Here is a 22,591-nt window from a genome sequence, read left to right as displayed (position 1 = left end):
TTATACATTGTGAATCTGCAGCAAAGGAATGGTCTACACTTGATAGCTTGTTTTCTCGTCAAAAAGTTGCTCGTTCATTTCAATTAAAACAACAACTTAGATTTATTAAAAAAGGTGATATGACTGTGAATGACTATGTTTTACAAGTCAAAACCATTAATTACGCATTAACAACTATAGGAGAGCCATTAAATGATCAAGATCTGTTAATGACGATTCTGCATGGATTAGATGAGGACTATGACACAGTTGTTGGTTTAATTACATATCAGATGGATGAAATTGATCTGGAAAAAGTCCAGTATCTTTTAATGATGCATGGGCAGCGGTTAGCTATAAAGAATATGAATTTGTCTAACGCCGTGCATAAGTTTGATTATGCCGCTATGAATGTTAGTTATGCTCCACAACAAGGTCGAAATACCACTATGAATAATGGTAGAGGCAATTCTCAAACTCGAGGTGGTCGCGGAAATGGTTTTAGAGGAGGAAGAGGTAGAGGTCGTTCATATGGCAAGAGGTTTTATTGTCAATTATGTGGAAAACTAGGACATTTAGCTGATAGATATTATCATCGATTTGACAGCAATTTTCAGCAACCTTCTTTTGGAAGAGGTGGTAATGACTCTAATTCTCAGGCGTTTGTGGCGTCTAATGAGTCTAATGGAGCTTTCTTGACAGGTTTAGGGTTTGCACCTGAGGCTCATCATGGTGTGTCCTCCCAATTTGTGCCTGATCAATATCAACCTTCTTCATCCTCCTCCTATCAGTTCGGAGATGCCTCTTGGTGTAGACTCTGGTGCTACAAACCATATCACTTCTAGCCTTAACAATCTTTCTCTTCATACTCCTTATAGTGGCAACGACAAAGTAGCAATAGGCAATGGTAAGACTCTGCCTATTACTAATGTTGGATCTAGTCACTTGCTTACTCAAACTATTCCTCCATCAGTTCTTTCTTTATCTTAAGTTCTTCATGTTCCATGTATGAAAAAGAATTTAATGAGTGTTTCTTAGTTTACCAATGATCATAATGTCATTGCTGAATTTCATTCTCATTTTTGTTTAATTAAGGACAAAGTTTCGGGCAAGGTGCTACTTCGATGAACTCTTAAAAATGGCCTCTATCAGCTGGATCCAGCAGTTGTTCCTGTTGCCTCACCAGCTGTTTCATCCTCTTTTACTGCAGTTTCTTCTGCAAAATTGTCAAGGCCTTCTATTTCATCTGATTCCCGTTTAGATTGTAATAAGTCTTGCATGCAAGTCTCTTGTACTAATAAAATTTGTCAGCATTGGCATGCTCGTTTGGGTCATCCCTCTTTTTTTGTATTGAAACAAGTTTGAAATAAAATCAGTATTCCTTGTTCTTCTACTGGTTTGTCTTTTTGTGATTCTTGCAAATTAGGTAAATTGCATCAATTACCTTTTGCACAATGTCCGATTACAGCAACTCATCCCTTGGAGTTGATCTATTCAGATCTCTGGGGGCCTGCTCCTATGTTGTCTGTTGAGGGTTATAGGTATTATATTGTTTTTGTTGATGCCTATACTCATTATACATGGTTGTATCCAATGAAACTCAAGTCTGAAGCATTGTCTATTTTCAAAACCTTTCATAAGTTTGCTGAATTACAATATCAGTGTAAACTCAAAGCTCTTCAAACTGATAATGGTGGAGAGTTTAAAGCCTTTTTACCCTATCTTCATACCTATGGTATTCAATCTCGTTTTTCTTGTCCCTACACACATCAACAAAATGGTGTGGCTGAAAGAAAACATAGGCACATTGCTGAAATAGGTCTTACTTTGTTAGCTCATGCTAATATGCCTTTGAAATATTGGGTATAAGCTTTTCAAACTTCTGTCTATATTATCAATTTACTTCTAGCCTCATCCCTTCAATTCCTTACTCCATTTGAGAAATTATATCACAAGCAGCCTAAGTACATGCATTTACAGCCATTTGGTTGTGCTTGTTTTCCTTATCTTCGGCCTTATAACAAGCACAAGTTTAATTTTCATTCCTCAAAGTGTATTTTTCTTGGTTACAGTCATGTTCAACCTGGATATAAGTGTCTACACTCTTCTGGTCGCGTTTATATTTCCAGACATGTCATCTTTAATCCTAAGGAGTTTCCATTTCAAACTTTGTTTCCTTCTTCCTCTCTTACTCCTCAGTCGGTATTCAGTCCTGGCTTATCTACTGCCATTTTGTCTTCCTGTTCTTCTTTCCCTTCTGATCATTCACCTTTGGTAGCACCGCACCCTAATTCCTCTGGTTTCTTAATTCCTCATCCTGTCACTACTGTTGCTTCTCCTGATTCTGTTGCTCCTGATCAATCTTCTTCTTCTCTTGTTTCACCTACTGTTCCGTTATCTAAACCGGCTTCAAATCTTCCTACTCATCCTATGATTACCCATGCGAAAGCTAAACAACTTTCTCTCACTTCTCCTTATGCCTTGGTGAGTTCTCTAGAACCCCATTCTGCTCAAGAAGCTCTCTTAGATCCTAATTGGACTAAAGCCATGGAGGAAAAATATTCAGCTTTGCTAAGAAATCAGACTTGGGATCTTGTTCCATTTTCTTTTGATATGAACATCATAGGCTATAAATGGGTTTTTCGTCTTAAATATAATCCTGATGGCTCTCTTCTCAAGTACAAAGCTAGACTTGTTGCTAAAGGATTTCTCCAAACACCTAGTATTGATTTTGCTGAAACCTTTAGTCCAGTTGTCAAGGCCCCAACTATTAGGGTTTTATTTTCATTGGTTGTTACCTATGGTTGGGATATTCAGCAAGTTGATGTGAATAATGTATTTTTAAATGGAGATCTTAATGAGGCAGTGTTCATGGAACCTGAGGGTTTTCTTGATCAATCTCGTCCTTCCTATGTTTGTCACTTGAAGAAATCGTTCTATGGTCTTAAGCAAGCTCCACGAGCTTGGTATACTAAGCTTCGAACTGCTCTTCAAAGCTAGGGTTTTGTGCGGTCAGTCTCAGATGCCTCTCTCTTTATTAAGAGGACATCCACGTTTGTTTTGTTTGTGCTTGTTTATGTTGATGATATCTTGATCACTGGGTCAAATTCTACTGCCTTACATGCGTTTATTGGTGATTTAAATAAACATTTTTCCCTAAAGACACTTGGTTCAGTCAACTATTTTCTTGGATTTGAAGCTTATCGAGATTCCACTGGACTTTATCTCACACAGTCCAAATATACTATCGATTTGCTCAAAAAGGCTGCTATGGTTGATTGTAAACGGTGTGCTATTCCTTTAAGTTCTGCCACCTCGTTGACTGATGAACGGGATTTGTTTTCTAATCCTACACTTTATAGAACCATTATTGGGTCTCTTCAATATCTTACATACACCAGGCCAGATGTTGCTTTTGTCATAAACAAGCTGAGTCAGTTCTTAAGCTGTCCTAAGGATCAACATTGGTGGGTTTGTAAGCGATTACTTCGATATCTTAAAGGGACTGTAGGCCTTGGTTTGGTGTTTACTCCATCCTCTCTTGATTTGCCTCTTAGTGTTTATACGAATGCTAATCATGCTGGCTGCAAGATCACTAGGCAATCTACTAGTGGCTGGTGTGTTTTTATTGGGAATAATCTTCTGGTTTGAGGTTCTAAGAAGCAAACTGTGGTTGCCAAGTCGGTTGGAGAAGCTGAATATCGGGTTGTTGCCCAAGGAGTTACTGAAATCCTATGGTTAAAATCTCTTTTTCATGAACTTGGTTTTTCATGTTCTGCTCCTCCTATACTGTGGTGTGATAATTTGGCAGCCAGGTGTATCTCTGAAAATCCAGTCTTTCATTCCCGAACTAAACACATAGAGATTGATATTCATTCTGTTCGAGAAAAGGTTGAATGTGGTGCTGTTGACATTCGTTATGTTCCTATAATGTATCAAGTTGCAGATATTTTTACTAAGGCTCTCCCTAAAGATCGATTTCTGTTCTTGTGTGGTAAGCTTGGTCTTCAAATGACTCCTATGTATCAGCACTTATCTACTGCAGACGCAGCCCTGCAGGATACTTTCAGGAGGTCTAAATTGAAGGGGCATGTTGAAGACACTGAATGCAGCACTGATGTTGTTACAGACGCAGTCCTGCAGGATACTTTCAGGAGGTCTAAATTGAAGGGGAATGTTGAAGATACTAAGGCAGTTGATCTGTTGTAGTTGTCTTGGTATTGTTTGTCACTTTATATGTTGTGTTTGTAGGTGGTTGAGTTGAGTGTATCATTAGGATGTGGTTTCGGTTGTAGAGGATTGCTAGCTTGATATGTTTATAGTTGCGGTAATCCAGGCTATATATACAGTAGCCTTTCTATTGTAATCGTATTTGAGATTTTATTCTGATTTTCTCAATCAAAGTCTGGACGAGGTTCTAGTTTTCTCTCTTGAGTTTCTCCTCTCACATAATCTTCATTTTACGTTTTATTACACACCAATGGCAGCCAAGGCATGTCCAATTGTCTTAATTTTTAGAATGTAGTCATTAATGGACAGAGAGTCTTTCTTTACCGATCATAGTTGTTGTTTCAACTGGAAAGATTTGACTACGGTTTGTTGAGAATATAAATTCTCAAGAGATAGCCATACATTCGATGAAGACTCGCAGTGGATTACCTGCGCAAGTACTTCTTGATCAATTGTCGAGAACAGCCATCCAAGCAACAGCTGATCTAATGTAATCCAATTCATATAGTCTGGATTGAGAACCGATGCATCTGAATCTTCTCCAATTGGATTTGATTCAGAATTTAAGTTTGATTCTGAAAGAGGAAGATATTTAGGAGGAGGAGGACGTTTGTTGAGAAACTCCGACAAATCATACGTCCTAACCGTAGCTAGAACTTGTGCCTTCCAGAACAAATAATTGCTTGTTCCTAGATTGATCGGACTATAATTAAGAGCTTTGGCAACTGAAGAAAAATCGAGTTGCAAATTTGAAAGAAAAGATGCAATAGATCGAGGAAGAGATGAAGCGCTGCAATTCGGATCGGAAGCCATGACCAGTGGCTCTGATACAATGTAAGAAATGATAATGAAAAACGAGAGAAAAGTTGAGAGAAGAATGCCTCGATCTTGTATTGATTAATTACAAATATGAATCAGCTGATATATATATATACTCAGCTGATAGAGAAGGCGCTAAGCCTTAACAGCAACATAAGCTAAAATAAGCTAACAGAAAACTAACAAACTTGAACTGAAACAATAGCTAAATAGAAACAGAAATGTATACTATCTGTTATCACTTTCTTCAACACTGGGATCACTATTATACTCTCCCACACTTTCCAAAACACAAGATGAAATAGCCATATACTTTCCCATTAGAAAAGAGCAACACAGCTGCAAACAATGATGACAATGTCTGAGAAACAAAGTGCTGCAGCTGAAGACCAGTCTTCAAATGAAAGACAGGATAAATCCATTGTAATAGGAGAAGAAAAAGGTAGCAGCAACATGGGAAAAGGGAATGCAGACAGAGATTGGATCTAATAATACTAGCAGAAAACATAGCGAAGAAGAAGATTTGGTGTGGGGACAAAAGACATGTTGCAGAGGCAGGGAAAATAAAAGATACAGCAGAATATGGAGAAGTAATAAGCCAATGAAGGTGTTAAAAGTCATTTGTACTAGATTAGGGTTTGTAATGTAAGAGAGATGTCAAGGTTTATTTTGTGTTTAAACTCTTCTATAAGGATATGTTTCTAGAAGACTGACTGGATTTTTTTTAACTGCTATTTAGGGGCAGTCAGTCAAGTTGTTACTCCCACCTTTATAGCTTATAAATAGGGGTCGAGAGGTTGGCTTAGAGAGAGCTTTTCATTCTATCTTGTGTGAGTATGTGCCGTGTGTGAAAGAGGGCATATCTTTCGGTTTCAATTCTGCATAGCTTTCAGGTTTATGGGCTGCGAGAGAGTTGGGTGTTTAGGGCACATGTAATCGTGTATCATCATTCAAAGATAGTGGAGAAAGCTAAGGGCAAAGCTAATCTAGACGTAGGTCTCATTTGAGATTGAACCAGGATAAGTTCTCTTGTGTTCTTTTATGTTCTTGGTTAAATTCTTGTATGTTTTCTGTTTTACTTTTGTGTTGCAAGAGTGAGAGATTGTTAGAGTGTGTTTTGAGGGTTGAGCAATCATATTAAGAGGTGAGATCTAGGCTAACAACTTGGTATCAAAGCTGGTCACTTTTGGAATTGATCAAGAATTCAAGAATCTCAAGAAAAGGGAGATGATCTCAGGGACAAAGAATGGCGCCAATTGCCTCTCGATCAAACATTGACAAGTTTGATGGGAAAAATGATTTCGGGCTATGGAGGATCAAGATGGAGGCTCTCCTCTCTAATCTCGGTTTGGAAGGGGCGCTAGAACAAGAAGATATGATCGAGGGGGGGCATCAACCGGGAAAGAATCACCAGTTCTAACAGTAGAACAGAAGGAGGCCCGAGTGGAGATTAAGAAGAAGGCTTACAACCTTCTTATTCTGAGCCTTGGAGACAAAGTGCTCAAGGAAGTGTCAAGATTGAAGTCTGTGGCAGAAATCTGGAAAAGGTTAGAAGATTTGTATCTCAAAAAGACACTCTCCAGCCATTTATTCCTCAAGGCCAGATTTTTTAATTTTAAAATGCATGATCATCAGAAACTTCAGGATCATATAGATGACTTTAACAAACTATGTTTAGATTTAGAGAACATGGATGTAAAATATGAGGATGAAGACAAAGCCTCTGTCCTTCTTTATTCATTACCTATGAGAATTTTGTCGATATTCTCCAGCATGGTAGCAATAAACTCTCTTTGAAGATGTAATAGGGGCATTAAATTCTAAAGAATTGAGAATTAAAATGGATAGTAAACCTTCACTGGGTGATGCTTTAACAGCAAGATCAAGAAGTTCTAAGAAAGATTCTAAGAACAGAGGTAAATCAAGGTCTAAGTCTAGGAATGGAAAAGGCCCAATAAAATGCTATTTCTGTCAACAAGGTCACATTAAGCAGTACTGTCCTAAGAGGAAGAAAGACCATGCCGATAAAGAAAGTTCTAATGGGGGGGTTAATATTTGTGACACCAAGTATGATAGTCCAAATGCCCTAACAGTGAGTGACAGAATAGACAACCAAGAATGGGTCATGGACTCAGGTTGTTCTTTCCACATGACCCCAAGGAAGCATTGGATCCAAAACTTTAAGGAAATTAATGGGGGAAAGTCCTATTAAGAAATAATTATGAATGTAAGGTTCAAAGGGTGGGGGATGTTAGATTAAAGATGCATGACGGAACCTTTTAGACCCTCACAGGCATGAGATATGTCCCTGAACTTAAGAGAAACCTGATTTTTCTTGGGGAATTGGATAGGAGCGATTTCAAATTTAAAGGTGAGGGAGGAGTGGTGAAAATAAACAAAGGCTCTCTAGTATGCATGAAAGCTGTGTTAAGGAATGGAATTTATTTTTTGCAAGCAACCACTTTATGTGGCGAAACTGCAATTGTAAGTTCAAACTCCCATGATAAGGCAAGATTGTGGCATCTAAGAATGTCACACATTAGTGAACAAGGTGTTAACCTAGGACTATGCGAAATTACCCTTAGATGATATAGGCCTCTCTCAACACTCACAAATACTCTTGGTGTAAATAGGAATTGAAACAGAAAACTTAAGCAATCAAACATAATGAAAATAAGAACAAGAAACAATCAAACCAACAGCAGTAGGCGCGGATTTATCTTGGTTCGAATTGCATATGATGCAACCCTACATCCAGTCTTCAAAACCCCCTCCAAGAGCAGTCTTTATTTAGAGGATCAATTAGTACAGCAGCAAGAAAACATCCTCCCTATTTCCGAGTACACCCAGCACTTAGTTCTCTCTCAAGATTACAAAAGCTATCACAAAATCTAGCCTTTCCTCTCAGAGAACATACAACACTCATTACAATAGAAAGAGACTTAATTCAGCACTCTCGCACACCCCTTTGCCCTCTATTTATAGAGTGGGCAAATATCCCTAGAGAAGACATTAAATATTTACAATTTAACCCCCCACTTATTACTAATTATAGTTTTTTGGGTTACAACTTCTATTTAATTCTTTAAAGGAACTCTAGCGTACTACCATCATGCACTACTACTACTACCATCATCTTCTTCTTATACCATATACTCGAGACAATCTTTTAACACAAGGGCTCAAGGAACTTGCTAAACAAAGGATATTGGAGTTAGGTCAGTCCCTAGAACTAAGCAAGTGTGAATCTTGCATGTATGTGAAAGCAACTAAGATAAAATTTAACAAAATAGCTATCCACTCATCAAAAGCACCCCTAGACTACAGTCATTCAGATTTGTGGGGTTCATCCCAAACCATGACTCACGGAGGCTCTCAGCACTTTCTGTCGATAATAGATGATTTTTCAAGAATGATATGGGTATATGTTCTAAAGATTAAGGATAACACTTTTGAAACTTTTAGGACATGGAAGACAATGGTAGAGAACCAAAAAGGCAGATCAGTGAAGGCTATTAGGACAGATAATGGGTTAGAGTTTTGCAATAGGAATTTTAATCAAATGTGTAAGGAGGGAGGCATACTTAGACATTTAACAACTTTAGGGAACCCTAAGCAAAACGAGTTAGCTGAAAGGATGAACCGGACTTTTTTGGAAAGGGTAAGATGCATGCTCTTTCATGCAAACTTTCCCAAATCCTTCTAGGGGGAGCCTGTTTCCACAACAGCCCATATTATTAATAGGTCACCCTCTGCAACAATTCATTTTCAGACCCCATATGAAAGGTGGACAGGGCACAAACCAAGTCTTAACACACCTTAGAATATTTGGATGCCTAGCCTATGCTCATATGGAGCAAGACAAATTAGAGCCTAGAGTAGGGGTGTGCACGGTGCGGTTTGGCTAGTCTGAATCATTTTTAGCACGCCAAACCGCATCGCATTTGCGGCTGGTTTGGTGCGGTTTACCGCGGTTTGAAAATTATATGTTGGCAGCATATAATATATTATTATAACTTGTTAGAATTTATAACCTATTATAAAAATATTGGATATAATAGTTATATATTATTATAAACTATTAAAATCTGTTGGCAATTATACTAGTTATATATTATTATAAACTTGTTATATATTATTATAAAAATATAGGGTGATTTTTATCCCTATATTTTTATAATAATAATAAGGGTTGCGCGGGACTGTTGGGTGATTTTAATAATAATATTTTTTTTATATTTTCTTGGGCAGTTTGGTTTAAAACCGAACCGCCAACTATACAAACCGAGAAACCGCACGGTTTGTATAGTCTCCAACCCGTTTTGGACTGCAAAAAAAAAAAAAAAAAACGACCGATTCGGTGTGGTTTGGTTCGGTTTGGGTGGTTTCCATGGTGCACCGGTTTTTTTGAACACCCCTAGCCTAGAGACAAGAAATGCCTATTTATAGGTTACCCCTCAGGTGTTAAATGTTATAAGCTTTGGAACCTAGAATCAGAAGGACCTAGAACTATAGTCACAAGAAATGTGACATTTGATGAGTCCTCTACCATGAAATTAAAAAGCCTTCAAACCCAGCATAGCTTAGGAGAGGAAAAAGAATCTGTACATGTAGAAATATTAGGAATTAACCCATCTAATACCTCAAAACCGCCTGAAACTGCATATGAGTTTCATGGTAGTGATCGTGAAGATGACCATGCCCATGACCAGACCCAAGAATCTTCTCACTATAAAGAAAATGAAGTATACAGTGATGCAAACTCCAGCCTAGGAGACCATCCAAATCCGGACAAGTATAGTGTTGCAAGGGATAGACAACCTAGGGTTCGCAAACCACCCCAGAGGTACGGTTATTCTAATCTAGTGGCCTATGCTTTTACTAGTGCAACCGAAATAGGGGGGGAAGAACCACTTACCTATGAAGAAGCAATGTCCTCTAAGGATGCTGAAAAATGGCTAGAAGCCATGAAGTCTGAAATAGAATCCTTAAAGAAAAATCAAACTTGAGAATTGGTTGAAAGGCCAAAAGGGCAGCGCATTGTAGGCTGCAAGTGGTTGTTTAAGATTAAGGAAGGGGAATGAATTAACCCTAAGCCTAGGTATAAGACTAGGCTGGTTGCTAGGGGGTTTACCTAAGTTCAAAGCATTGATTTTAATGAAGTATTCTCCCCAGTAGTGAGATATACATCTATAAGGGTTTTATTAGCCATAACAGCTCATTTAGACCTGAAACTAGAGCAGATGGATGTTACAACTGCTTTCCTTCATGGGAACCTAGAGGAGAAAATTTTAATGGATCAACCAAGGGGATTTGAAGCTAAAGGAAAGGTGGAGAAGGTATGCTTGCTTAAGAAGTCCCTATATGGGCTTAAGCAGTCCCCAAGGCAATGGTACCGTAAATTTGATACGGTTATGGTAAGCCAAGGGTATTTTAGAAGTTCCTATGATAGTTGTGTGTATTATAAGCATGTTACACCTAGCATTTCAGTATATTTACTATTGTATGTGGATGACATACTCATTGCAAGTCAATCCCATCAAGAAATCCAACTTCTCAAGCGAAAGTTGAAAACTGAATTTGAAATGAAAGAGTTAGGTGAAGCTAGAAAAATTCTAGGAATAGAAATTTCTAGAGATACACACCATAGGAGGATATACCTATCTCAAAAGTCTTACTTAGTTAAGGTTTTATCCAAGTTTGGAATGTCAAATGCAAAGGCAGTTAGTGTGCCTTTTGCACTACACTTTAAGCTGTCCTCTGTCCAATCCCCTACGAATGAGGAAGAAAGGAAGGAAATGAGGCATATTCCATATACTCAAGTCGGTAGGAAGCCTAATGTATAGCTTGGTGTGCACTCGGCCAGATTTAGCTCATCCTATGAGTGTTGTGAGCTGTTTTATGGCAAATCCAGAGAAAGCCCACTGGTTAGCAGTAAAATGGATGTTTAGATATTTAAATGGAACTCTAAGTCATGTCCTAACCTATGGTGGTGCTAAGATAGGAGTCCAACCAAGTATTCTAGGGTATTCGGACGCAAACTATGCTGCTGATATAGACAAAAGAAGATCCACAACTGGATGGGTGTTTAGGTTATGAAACTCCACAATTAGTTGGAAATCAAGTCTCCAACATGTAGTAGCATTATCTACAATCGAGGCTGAATACATAGCAATTTCGAAAGCTTTTAAAGAGGCTATGTGGCTTAAGGGACTAGTGAGTGAACTCCCAAGTTTAGAGGTTAAGGCCACTTTGTTATGTGAGAGTCAAAGTGCCATACATCTAAGAATCAGGCACACAATGAGAGGACAAAACATATAAATGTGAGACTCCACTTTATGAGAGAAATGATTGAAAATAAATCTGTTTTCTTAACTAAAGTTGCAGATGAAAATAATGCAACAGACATCTTTACAAAAGCAGTACCATCAGCCAAGCTTCAGCACTGTATGAAGATCCCACAGTTTGGTCAAGCAAGGAATTGAAGGTTGCAGGAACTGGGAGAAGCCTAATCAAGTCAAATGGGTGGAGAATTTGTTAAAAGGCATTTGTACTAGATTAGGGTTTGTAATGTAAGAGAGATGTCAAGGTTTATTTTGTGTTTAAACTCTTCTATAAGGATATGTTTTTAGAAGGCTGACTGGATTTTTTTAACTACAATTTAGGGGCAATCAGTCAAGTTGTTACTCTCGCCTTTATAGCTTATAAATAGGAATCGGGAGGTTGGCTTTAGAGAGAGCTTTTCATTCTATCTTGTGCGAGTGTATGATGTGTGTGAAAGAGGGCATATCTTTCGGTTTCAACTTTGTATAGCTTTCAGGTTTATGGGCTGCGAGAGAGTTGGGTGTTTAGGGCACATGTAATCGTGTATCATCATTCAAAGATAGTGGAGAAAGCTAAGGGCAAAGCCAATCTGGATGTAAGTCTCATTTGAGACTGAACCAGGATAAATTCTCTTGTGTTCTTTTTTTGTTCTTGGTTAAATTCTTGTATGTTTTCTGTTTTACTTTTGTGTTGCGAGAGTGAGAGATTGTTCGGGTGTGTTTTGAGGGTTGAGCAATCATATTAAGAGGTGAGATCTAGGCTAACAAAAGGGAAAGAATAGAGAATTGGTGCAAAGAGAGAGATGAGAAGATTATAGATAAGAGAGAGAAAAACGGAAGACAACATAAGACTAGAGAAACCTGGAGATAGAGGGAATAACAAGAGGAAAAGAGAAAGGGAAATTGCAACATAGAGGCAAGGAGAAAGTGTATGGGAGAGAAGTGAGATGAGGACTGTCCAAGTTCCAAATTTTATCTACCTTGAAACTCATTATTTTGTCTTACATGAATAATCCATATCTACGGGCTTAATAAAACTCCCAAGACAACCAGCTTTTCTACAACTAGTCCCACCTGATATGACAATGTAACACAATTCAAAAATTCTAGGGCAAAGTGCCAAATAAGCCACTGTACTTTAGCCTTGAGACCAATGTTAGGAACCCTAATGTTCTATAAAGGGATTCCTTATTATTTTTTGTATGACAGTTAAGTAGGTGGTTGTACCTTCAAGCTGTTGTTTGGGTTGTAACTTGTAAATTGGCTTGGCGCCAACTTCACACTGCAGCTGGGATTAACATATAAGCAACTAATCCAGCCTAATGAGAATTATCGAGAATTTCCAATCATTTCAGATCTCTCTCTCTCTCTCAATTTCTCTCCCTCTCAGACCTTCTTTCTCTCTCGCTCCCTTATGTTCTTATATCCCTCCATTCTTCTATCATTTCTCCCCCACATTCTGTACTAATTCCCATCAATTAAAGAGAATTAGTTCCATCAAGTTCAAGATCCTGACAAAGTAGTATCAAAGCAGTTCCTAGGCCTTTGAATTCCCCTATTCGTGAGATCTAGCCATGGCCGACAATACAAGGATGAAGAATTTCGAGTTACAACTGTAGCAGATGAACACGACAGCAACCGATCTTCAATCACACGTGAATTCGCTGGTAGTTGGATCCAACAAGAATCACTAGGCAATTCTCGTGATGGATCAGAAAATTGAAAGAGTGGATTGGTGGGTTGAATCAATTGAGGCAATGGTGGAAGGTGTATCAAGAAATTTCGATGGATTCATGATGATGCTTGCAAGGCACCCTCAAGTAAGTACCTCTCCCAATTTTCCTTCCAGGGTACGGACTGATCTGATCCTTCTAGGATTCGGACCAGCTCCCAGGACAGCTGGTTCCATAGAATTGGAGATGGAAACTAGTGCAATCAGAGAGAATTTGGAGGAAAGGACGGTCAAAAGGCAACAGGAAGTACCGGCTATGCAAAATCTGCCATACTTTCATATGTCGAAGCTGGATATTCCAATGTTCGAAGGGCAGAATGCAAGATAGTGGATAAAGCGATGTGAGAAGCTCTTCTCATTGTACCATATACCAAATCAGCAAAGGATCACCCTAGCCTCTATGTAATTCAATGATGTAGTAGACTCATGGTTTCAAAGTTGGATTTGGATGCAAGGTAATCACAATTGGCCAGATTGTGTTGAAGATTTCTGTCGTAGATTTGGAGATAGAAACATGACTAACATGGTCAATGTGAATCAGTTTGCCTAATTAAGTTAAGTCTTATATCCAAGTGGAAGCAGTCAAGTGTCTCGAGTGACTAATTAGATAGGCGATGGCTCAACTGTAATTAGTTTAAGTTGGGGGATTTAAACCGGAATTATCTAAATCCAATCAGTTGTATTGGGGTGTCCACCTGTTATAAATAGAAGGCAAGGTTGTCACGACCCCAAGGAACCCCAAGGATATATTAGTAATACATGTCATGTATTTTCCTTATTAGTTGCATTAGTTGCATTTTATGTTATTGTTGTTAGCATCTTCAATTGTACGCCTATAAATTGGCTTGAGTAGTTAGAGAAAGAAGTTTAATGAATGATTTGAATCTCAATTCCCTCTCTCAATACTCTCCCACGGCTTTTCTCTCTCTCCCTCAATTCTGTTATGTTCTTCCTTTCCCTCCCTTTCTTCTCTTCCTTCCTCTAATTCTTATCTGAATTCCTTCCTAGACCCTAGCTAAACCCTAGGGTCATGACAAAGGGGAGTCATTTGATGAGATGAAAATTCTATCAAGTGCATGTGTATTCTCTGAGAGGAAAGGTTAGATAATCGATAGTGCCTTGGGAGAGAATAAAGTGTGTGTACTCAGCCAAGAAGGGATTGCTGTACTGATCGTTTTCTGAATAATCAAGACTGCTCTCGGGTGTTTGAAGGCTGGATGTAGGGTCATCAATATTGGATAATCCAAACTAGGATAAAGATCTGTCTCTATTGTGTGGTTTGCGTTTCTTTTACTATTCTGTTCATTTGTTTCTGTTGATTGCATTAATTCTGTTCTTGAGTTTTCAATTAGTGAGTGAGTAAGTTGATGAGAGGCTTAATTTCCTTCAAAGAAATCTAATCCAATGAATCCTAGGAATAGTAGTCGAAGAGTTTAACAAACTGAGGCATGAGGGTTCTATCCAACAATATCAAGTGAAGTTCGAGGAATTGAAGTCCTTAATGCTTAACCTCAACCCATATCTAACTGAGGCGTACTTCATCTTAAGCTTCATCAGTAGCTTGAGCAAAGACCTATGGCCTATAATCAAGATGTTTCAACCAAGGACTGTTAAACAGGCTGTGGACAGTGCTAGGTTGCAGAAGTTATCAATGGAAGCAATCATGAAAAAACAGAAAAATCCTTTGAGAGGGATACACGTGAATTCGAAACAACAAGGAGCTCAAACAGTGATGTTGAACCCGCTCTCAAGCATGGTGCTCCTTTGACACAAGTGCTGGTGCAGTGGACTCACCTACACCCGAATGCTGGTGCAATGGACTCACCTACACCCGAATAACAATACGTGGAAATACCTACCTGATTTGCTGACTCAATTCCCTCAGGCTGCTGTCCATTTCTTCAGGACAAGAAATTTTTTTTTCGGGGAGGGGGGGGGGGGGGAGTTAATTGTCAGGAACCCTAATGTTCTATAAAGCGACTAATTATTTTTTGTATGGCAATTAAGTAGGTGGTTGCACCTTCAAGCTGCTGTTTGGGTTGTAACTTGTAAATTGGCTTGGCGCCAACTTCACACTCTAGCTGGGATTAGTATATAAGCAACTAATCCAGCCTAATGCGAATTATGAGAATTTCCAGTCATTTCAGATCTCTCTCTCTCTCTCAATTTCTCTCCCTCTCAAACCTTCTTGCTCTCTCACTCCCTCCTGCTCTTCTTATCTCTCTCCATTCTTCTCTCATTTCTCCCCTACATTTTGTCCTAATTCTCATCAATTAAAGAGAATTAGTTCCATCAGGTTCAAGATCCTGACAGCCAAATTGGCCACTTGACTTTAAGAAGGGCCCGGCCGAATAAGCCACTTACTTTCAGAATCGAGACAAATTTGGCCCCTGTATTTTAAAAATTGCCAAATAAGCCACTGTATTTTCAGATTCAAAGGCCACATTAGCTATTACTATAGATATTCACTTAACACTGTTCAACAACTTTTAATTCTATTAATAGCGTTAACTCTATCCCCAATCAAAATAACCCCACATAGTCGCAAGCATAAATTAATATTCAAAAAACCCCCCACATAATTGCAATTTACATCTTTTTAAAGTATAGTGGCCAATTTGGCCACAAAACTTAAAGTACAATGGCTTATTTGGAACTTTGCCGAAAATTCTACCCTATAATCTATTAGAAACTGCTAAAAGAATTAAAATATATCAACATAAATTCAAAAACTCTTCATCACATAAAACTAAAATCGTTATTGTTATCTTGTAGGTCACGATCATCTTAACTCCATCACAAAGTTAGCAACCTTTTCTTATTAGTAAAGAAAAGTTATTCTTTGTAATAACTCTCTGTAGGAAGAAACAAGCTGATACAGTATATTAGGATGACAACTAGCTGTTGCTATCACAAAGTTAGAGACTTTTCGGTTAAGAAGATCAAAGTTAAAGAGTTAAAGATTGTAATAGTTAGGAAGGAATAAGATGATTCAGTAAACTCGGGAGTGGATAGCTACATGCTGCTCTCCTGGTACATGTTTGTAGGAATCCAAACATAAGGTCCATCTATTCAGAAGGTTCAACTAATCGTAACCAAATTGAAGAGGGAGGTCCAAACATCTGTTATATCCACCATACTATTCAAAGTCCGCATGTGCATTACATGCTCCAACCAGCTGCTCTTGCAATCAAATACCATCCAGTGAAACGGAGCATTATAAGCCTCTGATGCAAGTAGAGTGGTTATCTCCACCATAATGTATCCAGTCAAAACTATAGGGTAGCACTCTGTCTTAACCTCAGGCCTACTCTGTCTAAGGGAATGTAGCACAGTCATGACTACCCACGCCCACAATGTCAAAATAGTAAAAGGTTTATGCAAAAGCATAGTTGTGAAACAACCTCAATTAGGGTTAACATAGCCCTGTTTTTGCTGCAAAGTTTAGAAGGGTAAATAGTACAAAAGTTAAAATAAAAGAACAGGTACAGAACAGCTGGGAACTAAATATGATAACTGAAAAATGCCCAATCTTTGCCAGCATAGAAGGACAATTCCAAAAATCAGCACATTTATCATGCAAACGAGAGATGTGATGTAGACTAGAACAAAATTAAAAAATACTCTATAAATGAACTCACACCTCTGGACTCCATACAGCACAATGTTGATGGACCCAGATTCCAGCAATACCATAACGATCATTTATCGGACCCAAGAGGCGTCCAAGCCAACCAGGTTCATCACCAAATCCATCCCATGTGTCATAGTTGGGTTCCTCTGATGCTGAAGATCCACTATAGGCCTCATGATCACTCCCAGCCCCATCCTGCAGTAACTTTTTTGGAGGTTTTCCATCGGTCCCTGTTCCACACAAGCCACATTTCCTCCCTTCTCTTGTGTACAGCTTTCCACATGTATCACTTGAAGAAGGATCCAACTTATGATCTTTCCTGGAATTATAATCTTCCAAAGGTTTCTCATGACATCCTCCGTCCTCAACTTGGTCAACCTGTGTAGACTCCCTCTGGTTTTCCGCCTCCTTCACAGACACTGGTAATTCCCGTGGCATATCCTGTTCCATTGATTCCACGTTGTCATCGCCAATGCAAACTTCTAACTGTAAACCAATAGGAGACTCACTCTCCCCTTTCTCGACTGGTTGTGACGTATCACCATCTCTACCTCCATGCTTGTAGCTATGTCCAGCTCCATTATCCAGGTGTGTAAGACCCATCTCATCACCACTCTGTAACAAATTCACTTCATTCCGCTCTTTATTTTCTTCCACCTCATTGTTCTCATTTTCATCCAACTCAGTCTTCTCTTTGTCTTGCTCCACCTTATTCTTCTGCTTGTCATGCTCCTTGTCAGAACACCATCCAATCTCCTGATTTGCATTCCTTAGAACACATGAAGCTTTTACTCTACCCGGCCTTTTTGACTTAACAACTGTGGACATACCAACTTCCAGCTCCTCTTTACCATCCAATTCCCTACCCTTCACCTTGATTTCTTCACTAAACTCATCAGAATCATGAAAAAGCTTCCTTTTACCTTTTGGGGAAGATTCCGCCTTTCCCACCCTTTCAAAAGTTACATTCTTTGCCCTAGATCTCAACCTAGACCTCCAAGCTGCGGGTTCTTCCTCTACATTCCTCGAATCTGAACCAGGTTTCCTCTTTTCCCTTCCAGCAGAATCAATTTCACTCCTTCCATCAACTTTTCGCCGCTTCTTGGCTGGCGGAGGCGAAGAGTCAAGCACCACCGGAGCCCGCCGGACCCTTGTGCTCCTCCTGAGCTCCGACTCATTCCCCGCTATCTCATCCCCAACGTTCGCTTCGATCTTCACACCCCGATGGCTCCGATTGTACGCCTTCTCGCAGATTGCATCAAGCCTCTTGTGCTTCTTCCGAGTCCTCAAACTACCAAACCCCTGCTCCCTTCTTCGCTCCGAAACCACCGACGCCGACCGAGACAATCGCATGACAAGAACCACCAATCGACGAACACCCCTGCGTTTGCGCCTTCCTACTCCGTCTCAACCTATCCCTAGTCCAAACAAAACCTTATCGATCCTATGACTGATCCCCTCGCCGCCTCAATCGGCGAACATTGAACGACTACTCACCGACCCCGTGATCGCTCCGTTTCATCGATTCACCAGCGAGGAAACCAATTCAAATCGGATAAATGGACAGAAAAACAAACCCTAGAACTCATCGAGGACGACGAAAGCTTCCTCGATAATCCAGTCGCCTTCCGCTCTCCAAGTCTTCGTCCGGTTTCCGTAAAGATAGGGAGTTTTAGAGAGAGGTTTCCATCGATCTCTCGCTATATACTTTTTGAGTCTTCGCTGCGAATCGGGACGACAATACTAGGGCGGATAGGCAGAGAAAGGGGGCCGCGTTACCCACGCGCGTCACAGGAGACTGTACTTACGGTCTTGATCGGACGGGCAGGGTTAGACTTGATGCATCATGTGGAGAGTTTACGGTTCTGATTTCGCCACATGAAAGACGCTCTTCGGCTTCTCTCCCTAGACGTTACCGCCAAATTATATTTGTTGCGAGGCTTTATGGGACGAAATAACGAAAAATACAGAGAAAATAAATAAATAAAAAAGAAACAAACAGATTGGGTGGGGGTGGGGGTTGGGGTTGGGGGGGACAACGGCTACGAAACTCCAATTAGGGATTGGAATCCACATTGCTAGAGTGCTATAAATTTGTTTTTGCGGTGAGCACGGACGAGGCAACCATTCCATTGATGTTAAATGTATTCTGATATTTTGTAAACAGTGACGTGTAGTATTATTTTTTTATTTTATATCAATAAATTATTCATGTTTCATTTTGATTAATACCTATTGTATTTTAGTACTTTTTGTTGGGTCTAGAAAAATCAAACCCAAAAATTCCAAAACTCATAAATATTCCGAGTAGGTCGATGACCCCAAAAAAATATTCTGGGGCAAAAGTCTCTTGGAGCCTCTAAAGAGTTTCTGGGATAGCCTACCCCTTAGTATCCCCAAGGCCCAAAACTCGTATCTCCCGGGAATGTCAACCCAAGCCATTTGATGACTCCGAAGAATCTTCAGACTCATCCGAAGGATACTTATTGGGGGACTTTGACCCCGAATATCTCTAGGCCCTCCGGTCTCATGCGATGCATTTTCTCCAAAGAGTCGGGAGACTCACATCAGCATGCCACATGTCACATGGACCCTACCACCAAATGTCTATAAATACTCGCTCATTTTACGACAAAGGGAGCTTCTGGACCTTATTGGACTCTCTCTCACACACACAGACTAAGGACCCGAAGACTCAGACCCTGAACCACCCAAAACCTCCTTTTAGGAGACAACCTATCGGAAGACTCCTATCAAATACATACAACATACACACGTACATACATTCATACTTCTACTTCATGACATTATTGTCTGACTTAGACATCAAATAACCCATGTAAAGAAGATCCACGCGTGCCTTCTAACTGTTTCTATGTTGCAGACCCTTCTAGTGTCACCTTTCCGAAGACCATTCAAACCATGCAAAAGACTAGCCATCCAAAGACTCTCCGGAAAGCAAGGCCCCTAGAGATTCTCAAAAGTCATCTGGAGACTCCTTGCATCCTCTTAGCTATCCCCAACAGTGGGTCGAGCCTAGCACCTATCGACCCTTCTATAGTGTCTCAGACCTTGAGCTTTTGGCCTAGACTCTGTCTGAGTTGTTCTCTAAGATAAATAAATTTAATTATTATAATTAAACAACAAGTACACAGATTAATTAAAGCACACACACACATATATAGTGTTTCGTGCATAATGTTAAGTGCAAGAATTAAAGATATGTCACAAAAATGATTGGCTTTCTCATACAAGCAATCACATTTATGACTAAGTGATAATAAATGAAATATAGTCTTAAGAATATCACAAAGGAAAGTTAATGGTAGCTTAAGTTTAAAACAAAATTGCCTTGATAAGTTATTAATATGAGGCTATGTAAGTAGACAAAAATTGAAAATCCCACTTCTTACCTTATATGTCTTAGAATACCAGGTGAAAGTCCTATTTAACAAATATGTGAAAAGCAAAGTTGTGGACTCAAGATAAATAATGAGTATATCTGACTTATCACCTATACAGTATTTATCTAGTAATAAACGTACACTTTACGAAAAAAAATGAGAAAATTACCGTAGCACATGTTTCATAGTATGTGTGAAAAATTTGACCAAAATAAGGTAACAAATGATATGGATCTCTTCTTTTAGTTGTGTGAGACCCTTGAGGTCACAAGGATCTCGTAAAAGTACCATTTGACTTTTAATTGTTTCTTAAAGCTACAATTCGATGTTGCTATCTTAGAATGCTACCTAAAATCATGAATGATTCGGTTGGACAGAACATATCTAGAAAAGCGATTGAATTATGATGGAAAGTGATATGCTTTGCAAACAACAAGCAATTGGGATATGGAGCAGATCTAAGTGACAAATTTGGGTCAGATTTATAAAAGGACACTTGGGGCACACACAAACACAAAAATAGGCTGAAATCAATAATACAAGGCAAAATCAACAAAGAACAAATATAAGCACCATCAAAGATCAAGCCATGACCGAGTGGGCACTCGGTCATGGAAAGTTCACGGCAATGAGGTCTCTCCATTGGTCCAATGGTGAAAAACAACTACCCTAAAACAAAGCAATGATTGATCAAATCAAACAAGGAAGAAGCCAAGTAAATGGAGAACAAGACAATGACCTAGTGGCCCCCCACTTGGTCATGACCAAGTGCTTACTCAGATAAGAAGAAAACGATCCCTTATTGAAGAGAAGCTAGCAAAAAGAAAGCCAATCAAGCAAAGGAAAAATCTCAACTCAACTATGACCAGTGCCCACTCGGTTATGTCTCACCAAAAGCAAAAAGCTCAACTCAGCCATGATTGAGTGCCCACTCGGTCATGTCTCACCAAAGCAAAAAGCTCAACTCAGCTATGATTGAGTGCCCCACTCAATCATGTCTCACTAAAGCAAAAAGCTCAACTTGGCCATAACCGAGTAGGAACATGCCCATCTGTCCATCTCCATGATTGCATTGCTTACGAAGTTTGACCATGCCATTTGTCACCCCTAGGAGCCTCTTTTGTAGCCAAAAGACCCTCTCAAGGTGTTCCTCCAATAGAACTCGAAAGCTTCTTTCCATGACCCTTTTGGGGACCTATAGGAATATTCTAAAATTCTATAGAATATGTTAGGAATATTCTATCCTAAAAACGTGGGATGGTGCCGTGTGTCCCCTTCTCTCTCCTTTATAAATAGGAGGACCTCCTTGTCCCTCAAGTACGCTCACTCTACTATTTTGACTTTAATTCTTGCACTCAACCACCTAAAGACTAACTTAAGTATCAGAGGGTTTGCGCGAGGACATCCACCCACACCCCTAATCGGTTGTTCATATCGACAGTGTGATGGCTCACTCCTAAAAATTCTGCTAGCAAAGGAGTTCCGAGAGGAAGTCCTTGCAAAATGGGCACAACATAAAACTCAATTAAGAACACTCACTTCTTTAACACCAATAATAAAAACCACAACCATATTCCCATTCAAGACAAAATAAACATTTTTTTTTTTTTTTACATCTCATTAGGTTTTCTTAAAAGATATACATTAAGCCCTAAAAACAAAGACACAGCCAACTAGGTGGCATAAACAAACTGACATCCCAAGACCTTTGGGTTCAGGAGAGCTCCGTACACATCTATACCAAAAGATTAAACCCCGCTAGAATCACCCTCCACCTTAGCCTTGCCTTTACTTGGAATGATGTAAAACAAAAGTGAGCCACAAGGCCCTAACAAGTATAATATAAAATGAAAGAGCATATGAATATGGATTGAAACAATAGATAGACTCATGAAATACCCAACCACAGCCACATCAAATGCACCCGTGCCATGAACCATCCTCATATGCTCAATGAATAATGTATGCAAATTTTTGAAACCATATAAACTCATATATACATACATATCATTTGACTTTTAGGGCCCTTTAGCTCAACCCAAGGCCTATGCCCATAAATAGCATATGGTCCTTGGGGCCCATTAGCTCAACCCAAGGTCTTACCGTATCATACGCCACGAGATCTCTAGGGTTCATTAGCTCAACTCAAGGATTATGCCCATACAACATACGAACCTTGAGGCCCATTAGCTCAACCCAAAGCCTTGGCACACAAATATCATTCATAACATATTACATATAAAACATGCTCATGAAGTGCTATCCAATCACAAGCTTCCATATGGCCCAACATTAGCTCTATTTCATGCTTATGCATGCACATTTATTTCCTAAAAACATTTACCCAAGACATAGATTCATGCTGCATCATTCATTAAGAAGATAGGGTGAATCAAAAAAAGATTCAACAAGAATTCAAGCTATCATAAGATTTAACAAAGCAAAGGAGACTAAAATCCATTATTCCAAA

General features: G+C 39.3%; 1 protein-coding gene across 2 annotated transcripts in view; it reads right to left on the bottom strand.

Moving 5' to 3' along the window:
* The window catches only part of LOC127811372 (uncharacterized), a 49,473-nt gene extending 31,018 nt beyond the window's left edge, over window positions 1-18,455 (bottom strand). Inside the window, exon 1 of one of the 2 annotated variants that reach the window (XM_052351162.1) lies at window positions 16,727-18,455. In XM_052351162.1, the coding sequence (XP_052207122.1) occupies window positions 16,727-18,070 (1,344 nt within the window). In that variant the 5' untranslated portion in view covers window positions 18,071-18,455. The remainder of the gene's footprint in view (window positions 1-16,726) is intronic. The other variant, XM_052351161.1, reaches the window with a different exon arrangement.
* Window positions 18,456-22,591: the final 4,136 nt, after the last annotated feature.

This window comes from Diospyros lotus, chromosome 10, assembly GCF_014633365.1.
Source record: "Diospyros lotus cultivar Yz01 chromosome 10, ASM1463336v1, whole genome shotgun sequence".
In the NCBI taxonomy this organism is placed as follows: domain Eukaryota; kingdom Viridiplantae; phylum Streptophyta; class Magnoliopsida; order Ericales; family Ebenaceae; genus Diospyros; species Diospyros lotus.
The sequence above is the reverse complement of the archived record's forward strand: the minus strand, read 5'-3'. Positions and strand labels throughout refer to the sequence as shown.